This window comes from Triturus cristatus, chromosome 7, assembly GCF_964204655.1.
Source record: "Triturus cristatus chromosome 7, aTriCri1.1, whole genome shotgun sequence".
Classification (NCBI taxonomy): domain Eukaryota; kingdom Metazoa; phylum Chordata; class Amphibia; order Caudata; family Salamandridae; genus Triturus; species Triturus cristatus.
In genome coordinates, this window is record NC_140590.1 from 1,325,279,306 (window position 1) to 1,325,299,295 (window position 19,990).

Sequence of the window (19,990 nt, forward strand, 5' to 3'; positions counted from 1 at the left end):
AGGGGGGTCTGGCTATGCCCGATCTACAATATTATGCATGGGCATTCCAGTTGTCTCATTCTCGTATGCTGTTGAAGACACCCACTAGCACTACAGAGGGACACCTGTTCCGGGCTATGCTGAGGGGTTCAGATTTGTCAGAAGATGGCTTTATGTTTAAATTTGGAGACCATAAATTCTTTTAAAAAGTTAAATTAAAAATTCTTCAGTCATTAGCTAGTAGCTGGTCAGCAATAAGAAGGAGAATAGGGCTGGGTTACTTTTCAAGAAAGGCCCCAATATGGGATTCCCCCGGCACTCCTGCATGCCTCCGTGATAGCTTGAGCATGCCCTTACGAGATGCAGGGTTACTGACGTGGGGAGACCTATTGGATGGTGCTGACCTCCCTCCCTGGGATGTGCTCTATGAGATGGTAGGGCCCGGACTCTCAAAATTTAAATACATCCAATTGAGAAGCTGGGCACTATCACAGGCTAGGAGTACCGGGCCTTTAGGAAGGGAGAGTAATCTAGAGGACCAACTGGTTTCAAAGCCTAGAGTCAGAAGGGAGGTCTCTTTATGGTACTGGGCAATAGTAGAGGAAGTAGATGGCGAGTTTAAATTAGCAGATGATCTATGGGGGCAGCAGATGAGCATGCAATGTGACTTGATTTGGAGGGATTCATTCAATACACTGTTCAGAATTGTTTTATTTTTTTTTTTTTTTTTTAAACCGTTTATTACAAATCTCAAGAATATACAGGTATGGGCCTACAACCTTTCGGCCGGCCGCTAGGATGACAGGAGCATATGACATACGGTCATAAAACACTTGGTGTGCAGAGGAGCATAATCAGGAGGTATCAATGCCGTGGGCCATATCAGTCAGACCCCACAATACGGTTTCATTTTATACAAACAACAAGAAAAAACCACACCCACAAGGCAACCCGCAATCGACAGTAGCAGCACGTGCTCCCCGAATGGGGGACCCCAAGTAGACACAGGAGTCTAAAGAGGGGAAGGGGAACAGAGCAAGGACTGGGGGAACCCTGTGCCCGGGGCTGGGGGAAGGAGTCAGCTAAGGGGACGGGGCTGGTGAGGCAGCAGGCAACAGTGGTGGCGCGCAGATACCCCCACGATAGGCGTTCCAGGGGCCCCATACTTTCACCCATGTCCCAGGCTTACCCCTCGCCACATACACCACCTTTTCTCGAAACATGCACCAGTCCATGTGTTCTTTCCAGGCCGACACCGCCGGGGGCTTCTGGGATCCCCACAGTTGAGCAATATCACGCTTAGCTACTATATATCCCAGAGTCACCCACCACATCTGCGGAGCCGAGTAGTCAGTTGGTTCCCACACATTCAACAGGCACCTCCTCGCTTCAGGCAGCAGCGCGACACGCGTAACCACTCGCAGGACCTCATGCACACCACGCCAAAATCGCTCCACCTTCGGACATTCCCACAAAATATGCAGAAAGGTCGCCAAAGCACCACACCCACGCTTACACAGCCCATCCTCAGCATAGCCCATACGCAGAAGCCTTGGCCCCGTCATGTAGACCCGGTGGAGTATCTTAAGCTGGACGAAGCGAAGGCGAGCCGGTATGGCCACCTCCTTGGGAGAGGCCACCGCGGAGGTCCAGTCCTCGTCGTCCAACTCCAGCCCATCGGCAACCCAGGCCTCTCGGAGGCCAGTTAGCAAGCCCGAGCGGTCATTGATCAGCTTTTTGTAAATAAGGGAGATCGTGCTGTCTGGTACATGGCCATCTAGTACTCTGTCCTCCAGGGGGGAAGACTCCGGGATGGAGGCAACGTCTGGGACGACGGAGCCCAGTGCATGACGGACCTGCAGGTACCGAAAGTATTCACTGTCCTGCAGCTGAAACTCCGTCTGCAGCATCTCGAATGTTTTAAATCCCCCCCTCGTCCAGAGATCACCGACTTTACTGATGCCTATCATGTCCCACTTCTCGAAGCCCTTCGAGGTCCACAGGGAGCCCAACCTCTCCGATGCGTACAGCGGTGACGCCCGGGTCAAACGGTCCTTCCACCCCATAGCTGCATTAGCCGCGTGCCATACTCGCACCATGACACGCGTAGGTCCCGTCAGGCGAGCGTCGGGCGCGCAAGAGTAGAGCGCTCGATTATAGTCGCCACCGGGCAGGAGCATCTTGTCCATTTCAAATGCCGGGTTCAAGGCGGGCCCGTAGAGGCCATGGTTGATTGCAGCTAACTGGGAGGCCCAGTAATACCGTTTAATATCCGGGAGGGCAATCCCCCCGTCGTACCATGGGAGCGTCAACTTCGCCAGGGCAATACGCGGCCTCCCGTCCCAGAACAGGCGGCGCTGTAGACTCTCCACCTCACGGAAGTAGCGCGCCGGGACTAAGTCCATAGTGTTCTGGAGAGCGTACAGGAAGCGTGGCAACGACATCATTTTAAACAGCGCCGCCCGGCCGAGCGGCGAAAGCGGCAGGCGCCGCCAACGCGCGACGTCCTCCCTCAAACGCTGGAGGGGGGGAAGCAAGTTCCGCTCGTAGCGGGCCTCCGGGTCCAGAGTAATGTAGACACCCAGGTACCTAAACCCCTGAGCGGCAATCTGGATCGGACAGCCCCGCGGGAGAACGGGAGCCTCCCCGGAGAGCACATACACACATGATTTAGCCCAGTTGATGACAAGGCCTGAGTTGCGGCCAAATGAACCTAAAACATCAACCAGGACTATTAGTGATTTACGTGGGGAGGCTAGGTACAAAAGAATGTCGTCAGCGTATAGGGACACGCGGTCCTCGTACTCGGGGGTCCAACGGAGACCACGGATGGAAGGCTCCCACCGCAGCCACTCCGCCAGGGGCTCCAAGGCCAGCGCAAACAGGAGCGGCGACAAGGGACAGCCCTGCCGCGTGCCCCGGCCCAGTTCGAATGGGGCCGATACTCTTCCGTTTACCACCACCTGCGCCAATGGGCCCGAGTACAACAATTTGACCCAACTGATGAAACCCGGGCCAAATCCAAACTTCGCCAGCATCGCCCAAATGTATGGCCACTCAAGCGTGTCAAACGCCATGGTGGCGTCTAAGGATGCCAGTATGGCCGGCTCCCGCACGAATGGAACACGTGCGAGCACCCCGTGCAAGCGCCGCAGATTAAGGGCTGTGTTGCGATGGGGAATAAAGCCGGACTGGTCTTGATGGACCAGATCGCCCACCACGCCGACCAGCCGATTGGCCAGCACCTTGGCGAGAATTTTGGGCTCCGCATTTAAGAGCGAGATAGGCCGGTAGGATGTAACCCGGTCCCGAGGTCTCCCTTCCTTGTGGATCACCACAATTGTAGCCAGACGCTGGTCCAGCGGGAGGGAGCCCAGCGAGTGGGCCGCCAGGAACATCGCGCGAAGGTGGGGTGCCAATGCATCCGGTCGCAACTTATACAACTCGATAGGGATGCCATTCGGGCCCATGGCCTTGCCAGAGGCGACCGAGCGTATGGCGAGGGCAATTTCGTCGGAGGTGGGAGCGGCATCCAACGACACCCTGTCGTCCTCCGAAAGGGAAGGGAGCGCGATATCCCTAAGCAGGGCATGGGAATCCTCCTCCGAGCAGGGAGAAACCGGGGAATACACTTCACGGATATAATCCGCGAAACAGGAGACAATTTCTTCTGGCTCGGTTACACTCACACCATCCATCCTCTCAATCAGCGGGACCACACGATTCGCTCTCTCCTTTTTATCCAACCACGCGAGCAGTTTACCAGCCTTATCGCCCACATCATACAGTCGCCCCTGTTGCTCCCTACTGAGGCCCTGGCCGCCTCCGTGACGAGGGCCCTGTAGGCCGCCTGCTTAAGCTGTAGGACATGTAGCGCAGCATCTGTCACCCCACCCTCTAGATCACCCTCCAATTCGACAATTTCGGCCTCCACCCGGGTCACCTCCTCCCGCTCGCGCCTCCGGGCATGAGAAATAAGGGATAGGGCCTCCCCTCTGAGAACTGTCTTGAAGGCTTCCCACAGGGAAATAGCCGAAGGGACGGACCCCACATTCTCATCGAAGTATCGCTGTAAGGATTTAATCAAGTCAGCGCGAATGATGGGGTCGCGCAAGTACCAAGCGTTGATTGGAACTACCCTGCCCTCACCCCTCGGGCAGACATCAATGTGTAACAGGAGCGGGGAGTGATCTGAAATACCCCGCGCCAAATGGCGCACCTCTCCTACTCTCCCAACATAGGCCGCCGGGACAAGGACATAATCAAGCCGTGAGAGGCTACCATGGGCCCCGGAGTGGAAAGTGTACTGCAGCTGCGTGGGATGTTTTAAGCGCCAGCAGTCCACCAATCCCAGTGTATCCAAGAGGCCGGACAGCCACGCCTGTGCCCGGGGGAGGTCCCTAGGGGGGTGACGATCCACAGTCCCAGAAACCACCGCATTGAAGTCCCCCCCAATCACCAGAAGCCCCCCCCGGAAGGCCAAGGAGGAGGCGCCCCAGGTCTGCAAAAGTGGTCGACTGTAGCCCCGGTGGGACGTATACTGATACAAAGACGACTACTTTGCCCTCCATTCTTCCCACCAAGACAGTGTAACGTCCCCTATCATCATGGAGCACCTCATCAATTTCCAACGGGAGCGAGTTCTTCACCATGATGCCCACACCCCGGGAGCCCGACGTGAAGCCCGAGTGGGCCACTAAACGGTAGCCACGCCGATTCATGGCACAAAAAGAATTACCAATAAGGTGTGTCTCCTGCAGAAAGACTACGTCGGGTGAGATTCGTTTCAAATACTGCAGGACCACACCTCGTTTGATCCTATCCCCCAGTCCATTAACGTTCCAGGACAACAAAGTCAAGTCCCTACCCCCCATCACACACAAAAGCCATCATTCGTCCCCCGGAGAGCACCTTAAGATCAATACAAAAAAGGGTTTGCCTTGTGGTAAAAACGTACAACACCCCACCCCAACCCACCCACCCCAACGGAACTCCCCCCTCCCTGCACCCCTGCATGAGCCCAAACAGCCCCCCCAAAGTGCAGTGTGCCTGTCGCCCCATAGATGGTTAAACTAACTAAGCCCCCAGAGGAGGAGGGAGAACCCCCAAGAGACCCCATACGACCTCCACAGGAGGGGAACTTTCTCGAACAGACGAACAGTCCAAAGTGACATCAATTTTGTCCAGAGCGAGGCCTAATATTAGTCCCTCAGTCCTGATCCGGCGAGCCCTCTCCCCCAACCGCTCCCCCCCCCCCCCCCACCCCCCCGAGCCCGATCCCCGGACAAAGTATCCAGCCAGTCCCCAGCCGCTTCGGGACGATCAAAAAAGTGCGTGCGGCCATCCACCTCCACCCGCAGCTTAGCTGGGAAAAGCATCGCATACTTGAGGTTAAGGTCCCGTAGACGACGTTTGACTCCGAGAAAGCTCAGTCTCTGCTTTTGGACCGCTGGAGTGAAATCCGGATAAAAATTGATGTCCATGTTGTCGAGTCTGACCGGTCCCTGTAGTCTGGAGGATTGCAGGATAGCATCTCTGTCCCGAAAGTTGAAAATCCGGGCAATAAGAGGCCTCGGAGGGGCTCCGGTCTTAGGCCTTCCCCCGGGAACCCTGTGGGCCCGTTCCACCGCGAAGAATTTACTCAGCCCCCGGGGCTGGAGATGAGTGAGAATCAAGTCCTCCACGAATAGGTCCGCCGCCGCCTCCTCACGTCCCTCAGGCACCCCGATAATGCGGACATTATTCCTCCGGGCCCGACCCTCGGAATCCTCCAAGCGGCGGTCCATCAGCGCACTCGCCTGGCCCAGCCGGCGCACCTCCTTTTGGAGGGCCGCCACATCTGTCGTGAGGCCCGATGTGGTGTGGGCCAAAGAATCGACCCGATCATTGGTCTTGGATAGATCAGCCCTCACCAAGCCAACATCCACGAGGACCGAGTCTATCTTCTGCGCCAGTGTATCAAAACGCTGGCCCACCGAGGCCTTCATCTCGGCGATAGCACCCATGACATCCCGCAGGGTCAGATCCGCGGGCAGAGCAGGAGCATCAGCCAGGCCCTCAGGGGACCTACGCGGCACCTCAGGAGATCCCTTCTGGAGGGTGTAGCGGTCCATACTATTAGACTGCTGGGCTGCGCCACGTCGAGTCGATTTCACCTTTGCCCGGTCACCATCTTGCTTTGTGGACATGGTTCCAGTCCCCAGATCGTGCCAATCACGTCGTAAAGGGCAGGCAAGCCGGGTCACGGGCTCGGGGGGGGGCCGCCGCAGACCCGCGGGGTGGATCACAGCCGGCGGGCCGGCAAGGCACCCCAACGAGGCCGCACCACCTCACAGTGCCCCGCAACCCAACCTCGCCAAGACAGCAAGGAGGGTGCAAAAGCGAAAGTGAAAGTGCGGGGTACGCGAGTCGCCGAGCCCTGCCCGCCGCTGTTGTTCACTTTGTCTCCGGATAGCCCCACAGATCTAATCCGGGGTCCGGCGTGGAGAAGGCCGCAAACCTCGATCGATGTTCCCGCCGGTGTCCGAGGTCCAATTTGGAAGCGGAAAACGGGTGTCACCTCAGCTCGGGCTCACCAAAACAGTACCCTCATCTAGGACAGGATATTTGCAGGATATGTGTAGGAGGTCACGGAGGTCCTCGGGAGCCTCGCACCTACGCGGCCATCTTGGTTGCGCGCTAGGCTCCTCTCTGTTCAGAATTGTTAAACCTGCTTGGCTTAGGCGTAATCACATCTTTACAGCCCATAGAGCTTATCTTTTCCTCTCAGACTATCAAAATTCCAGCCCGATAAAGCATGCAATAAATGTGGCCTCCTCGCAGCATCGGACATACATATGTTTAAAGACTGCCCTCTGTTACAGGAATTTTGGGGCGAAGTTTTTTCATCAATGGAATCCATTCTTAGGGTTCCTCTGACCATCAGTTTACCCTTAATTATTTTTGGTCTGGTCGATACTATTAGGGGGCCTGCAAGATCTTTACTTTTCTATGCGATTCTTATCGCTAGAAGACAAATATGCAAATACTGGGTTGAGTCCTCACCACCGACTCACTCAGAATGGTTGACATCGTTGTATGAAGTGTCTAAAGTGGATATGGCTAGATCCTGTAATAAGAAAAATCTGTTTTTTTGGGATTTACTGAGGTCATGGAGATAGGAGTCCGGGGTTATTTTTTGGGGTTTTTTTTTCCCCGGGTCCTATGATTATGCCTATATTTCTCCTCGGACTATCAACAAAAGGGCCTCCCAGCATTATGGTCCGGCAGGATGTGAAAAATCCTTGGTGGAGCAAAAAAACTTCTACCCACGATCCTCCCTTGAGCAATTGGAATGTCTTTGGCTGAAGTGCTGCAGACAAAACAGCTGGTTCAACGGGCATTCTATGTGGGGTAAGGCAAATAAGAACAAAAAAAAAAAAAAAATGTTTGCCTTAGAATTGTCTCCTGTGTGATAACTATGCATCACACACATGAAGGAGCATTACGAGTTTGTCCCCTTACACCTTTCAATTTCAATAAGTCAATACCTCAGCTCTGTATGGGGAGCTTCATGCGGGGCCTCCTGCACCCTCCAACTCCCCCACCCCAAAATAATTAACATCTGGTTAAATAGTGCAAATATGCTTATGTTTCCTACTCTACTCTGATGCACTGTGTGACCATGACAGAGACTTTTCTTGACACTCCTGCACCCCAAATTAAAAATGAGTGAAAGATTAATGTAGAGAGACTTACTTGAAAGTAAACCGTGTATAAGAGCAAGTCACACCCAGAAAACTGGTCTCTTGTCACAAAAGATGCAACTTTTCTTTTACAATAAAGTGAGGAAGTGACATAAAAAAGTTCTGAGTTGTTTAAAATTAACAGTTCCAACTCCTAAATTACTTATCGTTGGTAAGAAGCATTGTTTTTTTCCAGTAAAATAGTCTAGGTCATTACATCCCCAGGAGATTCTGCTCCCAGCATCACTATGAGGGAGGAAAATGTGGCTCTTGGTCTGTCTGAAATGTATAAATTGCATTCAAATGTGTACCGTAGCATTAATCTTGACTGAAGAAACATGTGAACAATTCACTTAAAGGCTACATGAGCATGCTCATGTTGAATGGAATCTTGTGTGTATTGTTAGGACACGCTTAGCCCCAGTGCTAAATACCCTTGCCAGATGCTGAAGATTAAGACTTCCTTTGGCAGTTGCCTCTGTTTTCACCCCACAACCCATAAAATCCACATTCCAGTTTAACAGTAGCTATGATAGCAGAACACTAATCTGGAAACATATCCTTACCCATCGTGCCCCTTGTTGGTTTTCAAGAATAAGGGTGCCCATACAGCAAATGTCTTAACCACTTTGTAGAACTTTGTAGCCTCACTGATAGAGCACTGAACAATACTAGGTCTCCTGCCTGAACATCTGATAAACACCCTTCATCCCTTGAGCACCACACTACACCAAAGAAAGTACTTGGTGACGTTCTTCCCATGCCCTAAAGACTCTACGTAACTTGGAAATTATTGCCCAGAGTTTTATAAAGCTGCTGTACTTGGAACAGCACATTCTAAAAATCTTTAGAACTTAGTCAACTTCTCTTCCATTTTTATAAACAACCGCAATGGACCGCACTCCGCTAGCTCCTCCTCCGGGTCGCCCCAAGGGAAGCTGGTACATGAAGTTCTTGAGTGGTTCACCCCAGTGGGTGCAAGTAAGTACTTGTTGAACTGATGATCTCTGATGGAGTTCTTGAGTGGTTCACCCCAGTGGGTGCAAGTAAGTACTTGTTGAACTGATGATCTCTAGACCCGATACATGGCCCGGGTTTTAAAATATCGCCCGAGACATGGCTCGGGTTTCGGGATAACTTCCCTCCTCAGTAGAGAAAATAGTTAGGGGTGGAAGAGAGGGCCGCCAAGCAACCGTCAAGGGCCTCAGTGCCCGCACAGGCACGCAGGTGCGTCGTCCAGGAGCTCGTCAGCTCAAAGCTCGAGGGAGCCATTTTTATAAACAACCGCAATGGACCGCACTCCTTCTCTCCCATGTAACATTTCACTACACCAACTGTCCGGAATTTCCCCTCATCCGTGAAGCACAGAGTTGTACTGGATTCCTGGACTGTCCTATATGTCCCTTCAACTCTTGGGCACAGTGACCTACTGACTTTACATCCCCAGGACATCATTCTCTACCTGTCTTTTGGAATTTCCCACAATGTCTTGCTCTTGTAGCATTCTGACCTCTCAACCTCAGCTCCCTTAGAGCACAGCGCCCTACCAGAAACCCTGAACCTTCTATAATGTCTCCTCATTCACTACCAGACTGACATTCTAGAAATTTCTAAAACCGCTCACCCTTAGAACATTGTCCCCTGCTTTAACCCTCACTTTTTGAACCATCCTTATTAATAGAGCATTGTACCATACTGGTCAACAGAGGAGTTCAGAAAACCTCTGGTCACCTCTAGAACACGGTGTCTTACCAAGCGTCCGACTTCTTGAAAATATCCCTATGACACTAGAGCACCATGCCTTACCAGCCTTCCACACAAAAGCTACTAGACTCTCCACCATAGTTTATAGGAATGGAACCAAGAGAATTTTGGACAGGAGTTTCAGAAGACATTGACTTCCTGGATTGTACACTGAGGAGAGGAAATTTCAGCCCAGTCAAGATGGCCTTGAGGATCTCCTTGGAATCTCTTGATTTCACCAACCCGGAGCTCTAGATGCCCAATATTCTGGGTTTTTCACAATCATTTGTCATGGTTGCAAACCCCACCCTGATAGCCCAACTTCCATCTGGTGAGATTCAAGGATATGAGTGAGATGCATCCTGAAAAGATCATTCCATTCTCCACTTAACTGAAAGCTTGACCCCATTGAGCTGAACCTGATCTTGAACACCTGGATGCTATTGCTACTCAACTGATTTCTGTGTGCTAACTGCGTGCATATCTTGGATGGGTCATGGTAAAAGCTTTCTGTGGCCCAATCCTAGGAGATGTGGTATAGTGATTAAGTATTATGAAATCTGTGTTCTAATTGCTGTTTCCACTTTTGACCAAATTGTGTGGTCTTGGGGAAAATACTAAACCATCGGATGCCTTGGATCCTTCACTCTCGGAAATCGAGATCAACCACCAAAACCAGGGCTACATCACAGCTACATAGAAAAATTTAACTGTGGTCCTTATAGATTTGAGGCAATACATATACACTTTCCCGCTCAAGAATTCAAAAATTAAATGGGGATCATGCACAAAATATTAATTGCTCCTCCATGCAGTGGTCAAATCTGGTTTTCATCTACTCTCCTTAGCAATGTGCAGGATCCAAGTTATGAAAGAGTGTTTTTTGTCCTGGAATCTATTTTGTCATCACATGAATAGTGAAAGAGTCAAGAGTAAACTTCACTGCATCCCAGCACCAACAAAAGTGCTTTGGCATCTGCAATTTGGTGTTGAGAAGATTAGCTAGCAAATATTTCCTCCTGGAGTGGACTTTATTATTTTACTGTATTCAAATATACACTGAGAGCAAGTACCTGAATGCCTTTGGGAGCAGTAAACACACTATTTCTTTTCGTAGCAAAGCTGCCTGGTGCCAGTTTACACTTTTGTCGTCCTCGTATCCCCTTGCAGCAGATCTTCAGCTATAGTGATTTTTTATTGTTGATTTGGCCGTTGGCAAGTGCAGCATTTGAACAGACAGCATTGTGTTACGATTTTCATTGCCATTTTGGCACACAAAGGTAGTAAATTAGTCATTTAGAGCCATACACTAATTTTATGTCTACCTTTGTATTGAGGGTACAATAAAGAAATGAAGAAAGTATTGTCCTGTTTTTAAATGTATTTGGAAAATACTCTTCCTTTCAACCCATGCTTCTAGCACCACAGTATCTCCGTATCTGGTAGATTTTATTTTGGCTGAACACCCCCACACATTAAGGCTACCTAGATATCCATTGTCATTTAGGTCATTCCTGTTTTTTCCAACTCTATAAGATATAAAACTAATATATACACTCAGTATAACGTTTGTACCAAATTTGCACCTTTCAGATACAGCATAGTGAAAAATAAACCCCATGCTCGGTAGTTGTTAAGAGCCTTATAGCTGGGACACATGTAGGGTGAAGCTGGTGCATATAGATGGTATGTGCATGTATCTTTTGCATAATATTCACAATTCTGACACATTTTGCTGAAGTGCCCAGCAGGCGGCCCTGTTTATTGAATTGGTGGATGGCGAAAGCATCTAACAGAGAGTGCATTAGTTGCTTCACATGTAAGTACAGTCTTCATGCTCAAGTCTCTATTTCAATATTGTTCACAAAGGGTGTGCCTTTATGAGGAAGCAGTATGTGTCAACCTTGAACTCAGTCACGCCAGCTCTAGGCTGGTACTTGGTGGGTTTGAACTACTTAAACGTGAAGTGGTTGTAGTGTTTTGTAAATCCTAATTAGATTAGTTCTATTATACAGTACTTGCGCAAAAAGCAAGAAACATAGATTTGAAAATACTGTGTATATTTGTGGATTTCTGCAATGCCGTTTTTGCTGCAAAAGCTTTTTGTTGATAGGAAAGTGCACAAAGGTTTAAATTGTGCTTTGGACCACATTGGTCAGACATGTCTCAAGAACTTCCTCTTGAGTCTCAAACATCATGGAAAAGTGGTTGGACTCAGGGTGCTTCAGACCTGAAGCTGGTTGGTTTTGCAACAAACATGCTTCCTAAAGGGTCTCCGGGTTTAGCACAAAGCCTGGTACAAAGCACAAGAGCACCACAGGCCAGCTCTGAAGCACAGGTCCCATCAGAGCACTCTGTATTTCGGTGCAGCTGCTGTACTTCTCATCACATTTGCATTTATGTTGCTTCTGCAATTGCATTGCAGAAGAATAGTGTAGTTGAGGGAATAATAACAATCATCCTTCATTAAATATACACTCCTAAAATAACCCTTGCTCACCCCCTTGGTATCTTTGAGGCAGTGTGTAAAGCATTTGCACATAACCAACAGTAATACATTGTAAGCACTACAAAAGGACACCACACCAGTTTAGAAAAATATCCAATATTTTTATATACTCAAGACAAGACCAAAAACTATAAAAATCCACAATACAGTATTTAGAAATCTTCAGTTATCAAAATAACCATGAAAAACAGTTTCTTGAAGTCGATAGCTCCTTCTGGGGCTATCACGGCGTCGTGAACAACAAATCCAAACAGTTCTGGCTGACCGCGGTGTCGTGGGCCTGCTACGGTGTCGGGAACACCCGCTAAACAGTACCTTTAGAAATGCGCAGCATCCGCTGTGAGAAGCTGGCCTGGTATGTGCTGTCCACTAATTAAAGTGGGCACCTTGCACCAGTCCAAACAACCCTTATTGATGATTAGGTGAAAGACAACCTTTATTGAAAGCTAGCCTAGTGGTAGCTATGGAAAGCAGCCTTCAGGCTAAGTCTCGAAGGAATGTAAAGCAGCTTAGTTTGCCAGATTATAACCTCCTGAATGACCAAATGAAAGGAGAACCACTCAAGGTGTATATATATAAAATATATGTATTTATTTCTAAACACTCTCTACTAACCTCTTTATGAGATTAGAGAGCAAGGCACACACTAATACAGTACTAAAACGACAGTAAATAGCACAATACACAGTGGGCCCCAGGGGGAGACCAAACCATATATTAAGAAAGTGGTATAAGAACTACGACTTGACTAGACACAGTGCCTAGAGCATGTAGAATGGCTGGGAACCACCCAAAGTAGTGACACTGGGGACCCATGGGGGACGTGTGCAGTATGAGAACACAGCCGCGCGCTCCGTACAATCCTATGGGAAAGTCGTGGTTGGAATTTTAAAGATTAAGGACACTTAGGAGAGGACTTTGAGCAAACCCTTTCAAACTTAAAAGGTTCTAAGGCCAGCACCCATGTGAGCACCGGAGCACTCGTGTCACCTAACCCAGGGAAGCCGGGTGCAAAGGTGTCAAATGGTGTCGGGAATCTTCGTAGTTTTCAATGGCGAGATGCTGCAAAGTGCTGCTTCCGGAAAGATGAGAAGTGTCCTGGGTGATCCAAGCCTGGATCGAAGATGAGACGAACCTGAAAGCAGAGGGGACAGCGTCTGGGTCACTTGCCAGTGACCAGGGGCACGATAGACGAATGCCAACCGATGTCGGGTGTTTCAGGTGCGATGAGGTGAAGCTTGACTCTGCAGCCACGGGGACCAGGAGATGTCGTCGATGACCAAAGTCCGCAGGTGAGCTGTCCCATGAAGGATGTCGAGTGCTTGGGGGGGCCGGTGTCCGGATGGAGACCAACAAGCCTTGGCAACTGCAACCCGCGCAGTCAGAGAAAAGATTCTAGGTGTGGGCCAGAAAGGTCCTGGGGAATCCCCAAGCGATGGAGAGTCAGGGCACATCTTGAGCAACCAGGTAAGTCAACTTAAAGTTACAGTTCCGTCCACAGGAACCCACTGGTCAACGGACCAGGGATCCTGAAGGGACCTAGAGAGGAATCACTAACTACCAGCCCAAGGAACACTCGTGGAGTGTAGGCCAGTAATCTTCAATGGAATCACTGCTCAGGGTCTGGACTACAAGTAGCCCAAAGCACAGCCTCAGGGATCGCCAAAAAGCATATGCTGCTGCAAATGTGCATGGTGTCCAGGGGTTCGGGTTGCACGGTCCCCATGAGGGCTGCGAATCTTAGGTTTGCTGAGAGCACTGGTTGGCCTCGGGGAACTGTGTTGCAAAATCTTCGGAGTCCGTCGGGAGCTGCGTAGATGCAAACGATAAGATGCGTTTTAGGTGCCTGCCTTGCAGGGGAGTAACTCCTTTACTCCAAGGGAGATTCTTCGGTCATCCAGCGTAGTGTAGATAGTTGAAGTACTTAGTTTCTGTAGCAGAGTTTCTTCCAGGTAAATCTAAAGTCCTGTAGCCAGGGGTTCCTAGTTTATACCCAAGGAAGGGGAGGGACAAACTCTGGGGACCCACCTATGGGAGGGTCAGGACAGAGGGGTGGCTTCACCCATGTCCTTTGTCCAGTTTCGCGCCTGAGCAGGGGCTGGTAGCCTTTGCAACCGGTTTGAGCTGAACTATGCACAGGGATACCAAATGTGCCCCCAAGTGCAGACATCAAAGCACTCTTGGAGTGCACCCACCCAGCCCCAATCAACTAAAGCCTGTCTGGGAGGTGGTCACACCTCCCTGTGACAGGAAACCTATTGTCCAGCCGTCCCCTGCCGGAGTTTCATCCAGCAGCAGGAGGGCAGACAAGTGTGTGTGGCTGGCAGCATCCATTTTGTGATGCCAGGGCTTGCAAAGCTGGTACCGGGTGCACCGGTGCTATCCTATTTCTCCCTCTAGTAGGGTGGAATCCTACCTCCCACATCAGTTACTGGTGTGGGGGTATGATTCCAAGGTGTTTGACACCAAACACCACATGTTTCTATGCAGCCGTTTTAAAGTTAGCATTTACCGCAAGGTTATATTGCACTTACCTATATATGGTATGGCTGCATCACAAACAACCCAGGAACAGAGGTTCCGAAGGCTGCAGAGGGGCTCTGCTCATGCATGGGCCACCCTCTCACATAAAACCCAGCACCCTGCCTTCAGGGTTGATAAGGCCTGCCATAGGGGTGTCTGATAGGTTTATATGTGCAGTGATATGGATAGATATAGTGAACCTATATCTAAGTAAGGGGTGCTTGCACCACCTTACACAGGCTGCTGTAGCAGACCTGTTATGTCATTTTGAATGGTCTCCCAGGGGTGGCATAATACATGCTGCAGCTCCTGAGGCCTCTGAGGTACCTATACCCTGGGTATATAGTATACCATATACTAGGGACTTATAAGGGTACCCCAGAATCCAATCTGGAGTGTACCTAAGGTACTGGTAATCAATTTAGAGAGAAAGCAGATAGACTGGGGTCCTGATTAGCAGGATCCCGGTCAGACGAAGTCGAAAAACAGTGAAACATCAGTAAAAAGTGGTGGTAACTATAAGAAGCAGATCCTACTCTCCTACATCAGCGACAACTTGTTGAGCTTCCGACCGCACGATGTCCACCGCGTCGGTTCTGGAGGTCGGTGCAGGAGTCGTCTGGCCCTTGAAGTCTCACGCGTTGCAGATCGAACTCCTTGTGGTTGAAGTCAGGAGCGCTGGTGTCGGCAGGCGTCGGGTGCTGCGGTGTGAATTGCAGTGGAGCGGCATGCTATGCCCTCAGGTCGTGGTGCGAGCAGCGGCTCGGTCGCGGCATCAGATGGCATCGTTGGTGAGACCAGGGTCGTGGTGTGAAGTGATGCGGTGCTTGTCGCGGTGCTGGCAGGTCGACGTGCAAGCAGCGACGTCGTTGCTGAAGCGCTGTCATCGGCTGACGAACTGGAGTTGATGGCGCCGGCGTCGGTAGACCAAGGCTGCGGTGCGGGATGAGGGTGGTACGTCGTGTAACTTTGAGCGGTGCCCTGAAACCACAGTGCAAGCAGCGGCATCGATTTTGGCGTGGAGCATCGTAGTCGGGGATACCAAGGTGGCGTTCTGAAGCGAGGCAATGCGGAGTGCGGTGCCCACAGGTCGCGGTGTCCACAGGCGTCGCCGGTGAGACGGTGCACTCTGCGGTGCCTTCAGGACACGGAGTCGGCAGTGGCGTCGTAGACGGCATCGGGGTGCTTTTTCTTCTGTTGCAGCACAAAACCCGCAGTCCCCAGTGCTGGGAGCAGAAGAGCTTGAAGTCTTTGCTGTTCCTGGGACTTCTTGAACAGGGTGCAAGCTCTACCTCAAACCCTTGGAGAAATTCACAAGAATAGATTTCAGAAAGTCCAGTCCAGTCCTTTCACTGCTCAAGACCGAAGCAGCCACTGCAGGCGCACACAGCAAAGTGGTAGTTCCTGCTCACTGCTTCTCTTCTTCTTAGCAGTCTTCTTGGTCCAAAAGAGTTCTAAGGCTCAGGGGTTTGGGCTCTACTTTTTATAGCCCAAACTCCTTTGTCCTCTCAGGCAGAGAGTGTCTATGCCCAGCCAGAACCAGGTCTGCCCTCTCTGGTGTGGCTTCCTGGCAGGAGGTGGAGACGGCATTGTCAGAGGTAGACCAGGCCCATTCAGGTGAAAGGAAATCTCCTCCCCCTACTCTAAATGCAGCCGAGGTCTATTCAGCCCTTTCCTGACCCACCTAGACTATCTGGATCCATTGCTGCTCCCCAGCCCCTGTCATCCAAAACCCAGACAGTCAATCCGCAAACCCAGCAGAGGCCTGCTGGATGGCTGAGCAAGAAAATACCTAGTTTCTAAAAGTGGTATTTTCAAACACAGAATATAAAAATCACTTTCACTTAAAGATGCATCTTTAGATTCTGAGTTCAGGCATTCTAAACTTTACTTTTCAACCTAGTTTCCATTGCCAGTTATGTTTATAAGGTGTTATAAACAAACTCCCCATTCTGTCCTATGGGAACAGGTTGGCTTGCAATAGTGAAAAACAAAATTGGCTGTAATTCACTATCAGGACATGCCACACACACCAGGGCATGTCCTACCTTTTACATACACTGCACCCTGCCCACAGGGGTACCTTGGGCCTACCTTAGGGGTGACTGAAATGTAAGACAAGGGAAGGTTAGAGTCTGGCAAGAGGGTGCACTTTCCAAGTTGACATGGCAGTACCAGACTGCACACAGGCTCTGTAATGGCAGGCCAGAGTTACATTTACGGGCTGTTTGTGTGTGTGGCACAATCCAGTGCTGCAGCCCTCTAACAGCAATTGATTTACAGGCCCTGGCACACTCAGTGCACTTTACTAGGGACTGACAAGTAAATCAAATATGCCAATCATGGAAACACCAATCCATAACGCAGGTTACAACAGGAGCACTTGCACTATACCGCTGATCAGCAGTGAGAAAAGTGCGCAGAGACACTAAGCCAGCAAAAACCGATTCAAAACCGGGAGGTCAGAAAGCAAAAACTCATGCCAAGCTTAACAAGTAGTCTGCATTACTGAGTACTTCTCTGCGCACACCGTAGGAGTTGGGATTCGAAATATGCTTACTTGCCTACCATATTTGGAGTCAATCAAGCCCATTCTTTTTTGAGGTCTTTACAAATGAAATAGGGGATGGTGCTGGTTAATTTTCTGCCAGCTTGATCCTGTAATGAATATGAAGTTTTGAATGTGGGTAGCACTTTGTGTTCCTGTTTTGAAATTAATTACAAGACAATTGTGTTAGTACTGTATTAATTTCTAATGTTTGCTGGTACGCAAGAAGGAATTGTCTGGTTAGTTCTACATTGCAGTTACTGCAGGTTTTCTCTGGTTACACTACAGGTTATGGTGCTGCTGGATCAAATTCAGAACTCAGAGAAGCTCCTGCAGAACCTGCAGGTGACGGTGACGCAGACACAGGATAAGACCCAGCAACAGCTGGTAGGTGTTAAATACTTTAACACAACATTGGTCACTCCTTCCTACTGCATACCCACTTACTGTTGTGTACAGCGTCTTTCTTGTGTAATGCCTGCCCCCATTACAACCACTGATCAGCATTGCATTTTAACAGTGACCTCACTCTCGTATTCTTCTGCCCCAACCCTAGTATGCCCTCCTGACCCACTCCTGCTAGAGCCTCATACCCTGCCACCCTCCCCCTTACACACCCTTTATCACCATTCTCTGGCTCTCCCTTGCCATGTTTGGCAATGACTTGTGCATTTGCTTACCTTTCAGGCGGAGCTAGCCTCTTCTCACAAGTGCCTCTGTTATGAAGTGAAGAGCCTGAGTGATGAGAATGAAAAGCTGAGGGGAAGACGGAAGGTTCAGGTGCCCCCAGAAGAGGAAGAAGCATCCTTGCCTAATTCTGTGCCGGTGAGAGTCTAAGAGGAAAGATAAGAGGGAGGGAAAGACTTCAAGGGATTACCTCCATGAGTTGTTTTCTGACCCTAAGAGGAGATTCTTTGAGCCTGCAAATATTGTGACCTTACTGCATTTTTCTGGGAGTTCCTGCTATCCTGCCTCCTTATTAACAGGAGCAACTGTTGCAGAGACCCTATTTGTTTGGGATACCTCACCTTGGTGTCATATATGCCACAGTCACATTGTAGATGCTTACGTTAACAGAGTTCTCTTTGCTTGGGTTCAAACGTTACTAGTTAAAGTGCTTTTAAAAATTGGAGAGCAATCCGATATAAGAAAGGTCAATAGACATTGGTATTTCGACCAAACTATTGGATAAACTTTGGTTTCTGGTGAGAAACGTCTAAATTATATAGTTTCAGGAAGTGTCGGTGCCTGATCTTTGAAGCAGCAAGGGAACGAATCAGGCGAGTGAGCCCTCTCCGCTTTAGCTGATACCCCCTCGGTCAGGAGATACATACATGTGTATGTATGTACGTCCGTCCAGTCGTCATTCACCTGACCGAGGGGGGTATCGGCTAAAGCGGAGACAGCTCTTTCATATGATTCATACCCTTCCGGCTGCAAATAAGTCGCCGTCACTTCCAGAAACTTCATGCACGAAAAATACTGTCTTGATTGCCAGACTGCCGTAACGGGTTTCGGTCACGCTAATGGCTCTGCTCACACAGACGTAATTTTTCTTTTCCCTTATAAACGTTCAAGTGATTTAAAAAATCATAGTCCTTAACCACATCAAGGATGTTTTCGTATTTCACATGACAAATAAACTGTACAGTGCCTAAATACATTCAACCAAAGACCGCTTAATGCCTGACTTTGTTAAACATTATTACTTGACCCTGAATATTTGTAATCCAAGGCGCCTACTCCTCTCCAACACAGAAGCTTGTTTGTATAATAACAATCATAATGGAACTAAAAAGTCAAATGTAGGAGGGAGACATTTTCAATGAAATCTCATTTCATTCACCCCACAGAATATACCAATCATCAATTTAAACGTAAACTACAAAAAGGAAATTCATACCATATAATATATGCGCTTTTCAAACTCATTTGTAATTACCATCGCATTATAACGAATGCAAAAAAGCACCAATTCAAATATACTCATGTTGCTTGCTGATCAAACAGTTTAGGCGCCGCTTTACAGTTTCTGTATCTCTCCTAAGTGGGAAAATCTCAGGTAATTGTCTTCTCTTTTGTCTAGTGTACTCACATATGAACCCGAAAATGTCATTTCCTACTAAAGATTTCCAATTTTCACCCCATTTCCTCTCTGAAGGTATCAAAACTTTATAGATATGTGAATAAATCCTCTTCTGTGTTGAGCCCCCTGGGGTCTACTATCAAGCTGTAAGATATATTTTGATTCAACCTGCCTTAGTGTTTTTTTTCTATTCCCTCCTTTATATTGTCTGGGTACAGAGTCAATCACAAAGTACTGTAGAACCGTATTACCTGCATGTACTTCAACAGTAACGTACCCCTAGGTATGCTATGTTTTTATTTTTAATAGCTCCTACACATTGTAGAATATGTTTATGAACCTGGTGTATAGTGCTTCCTACATATAAGATGTACACAGAAAAATCTGTTCTGCAATTATATGTTCCTAACATCTCCATCTGTTTGCTTACAAAACTGAGAAGAAAACTAAGTCGTATTTATACCATTCTGGCAAGCCTTGCATTTCTTACATTTGATAAACCCTTTTCTTTTCTCTAACCAGTGAGTTTTACTACTCATCTCAGGACTAGATTTCACTAGCTCAACTTTCATAGATTTTAGTCTTTTCTATGTTATGGCCAATTTTTAGGTACTGATTTCCTAATTGTTTGATGATTTCTGATTAAATGCCAGTGTTTAGTCATTATAATCCTTATTTGTTTACATTCTGTGCAGTATTCAGTAATAAACCTTCCTAGAATTATGTCTCTCTTCTTGTTTTGTATAGCATATTTTCCCTTTTTTCCAAATTTGCCCTATGTCTAGCAGCCTCAACCATTTCTTTGGAGTATCCTCTTTGTAAAAATCTATCTGCCAGTTATTCCAGGCTTCTCCAATGAGTATCTCAAGAGCTACCCT

General features: G+C 48.8%; 1 protein-coding gene across 4 annotated transcripts in view; it reads left to right on the forward strand.

Annotated features, from left to right (window-relative positions):
* RABEP2 (rabaptin, RAB GTPase binding effector protein 2) overlaps positions 1 to 19,990 on the forward strand; it is a 530,397-nt gene that overhangs the window by 195,145 nt on the left and 315,262 nt on the right. For all 4 annotated transcript variants that reach the window (XM_085618941.1, XM_085618940.1, XM_085618942.1 and 1 more), the window contains exons 7-8: positions 17,315 to 17,413; positions 17,714 to 17,851. In XM_085618941.1, coding sequence (XP_085475067.1) covers positions 17,315 to 17,413; positions 17,714 to 17,851 — 237 coding nt within the window. The remainder of the gene's footprint in view (positions 1 to 17,314; positions 17,414 to 17,713; positions 17,852 to 19,990) is intronic.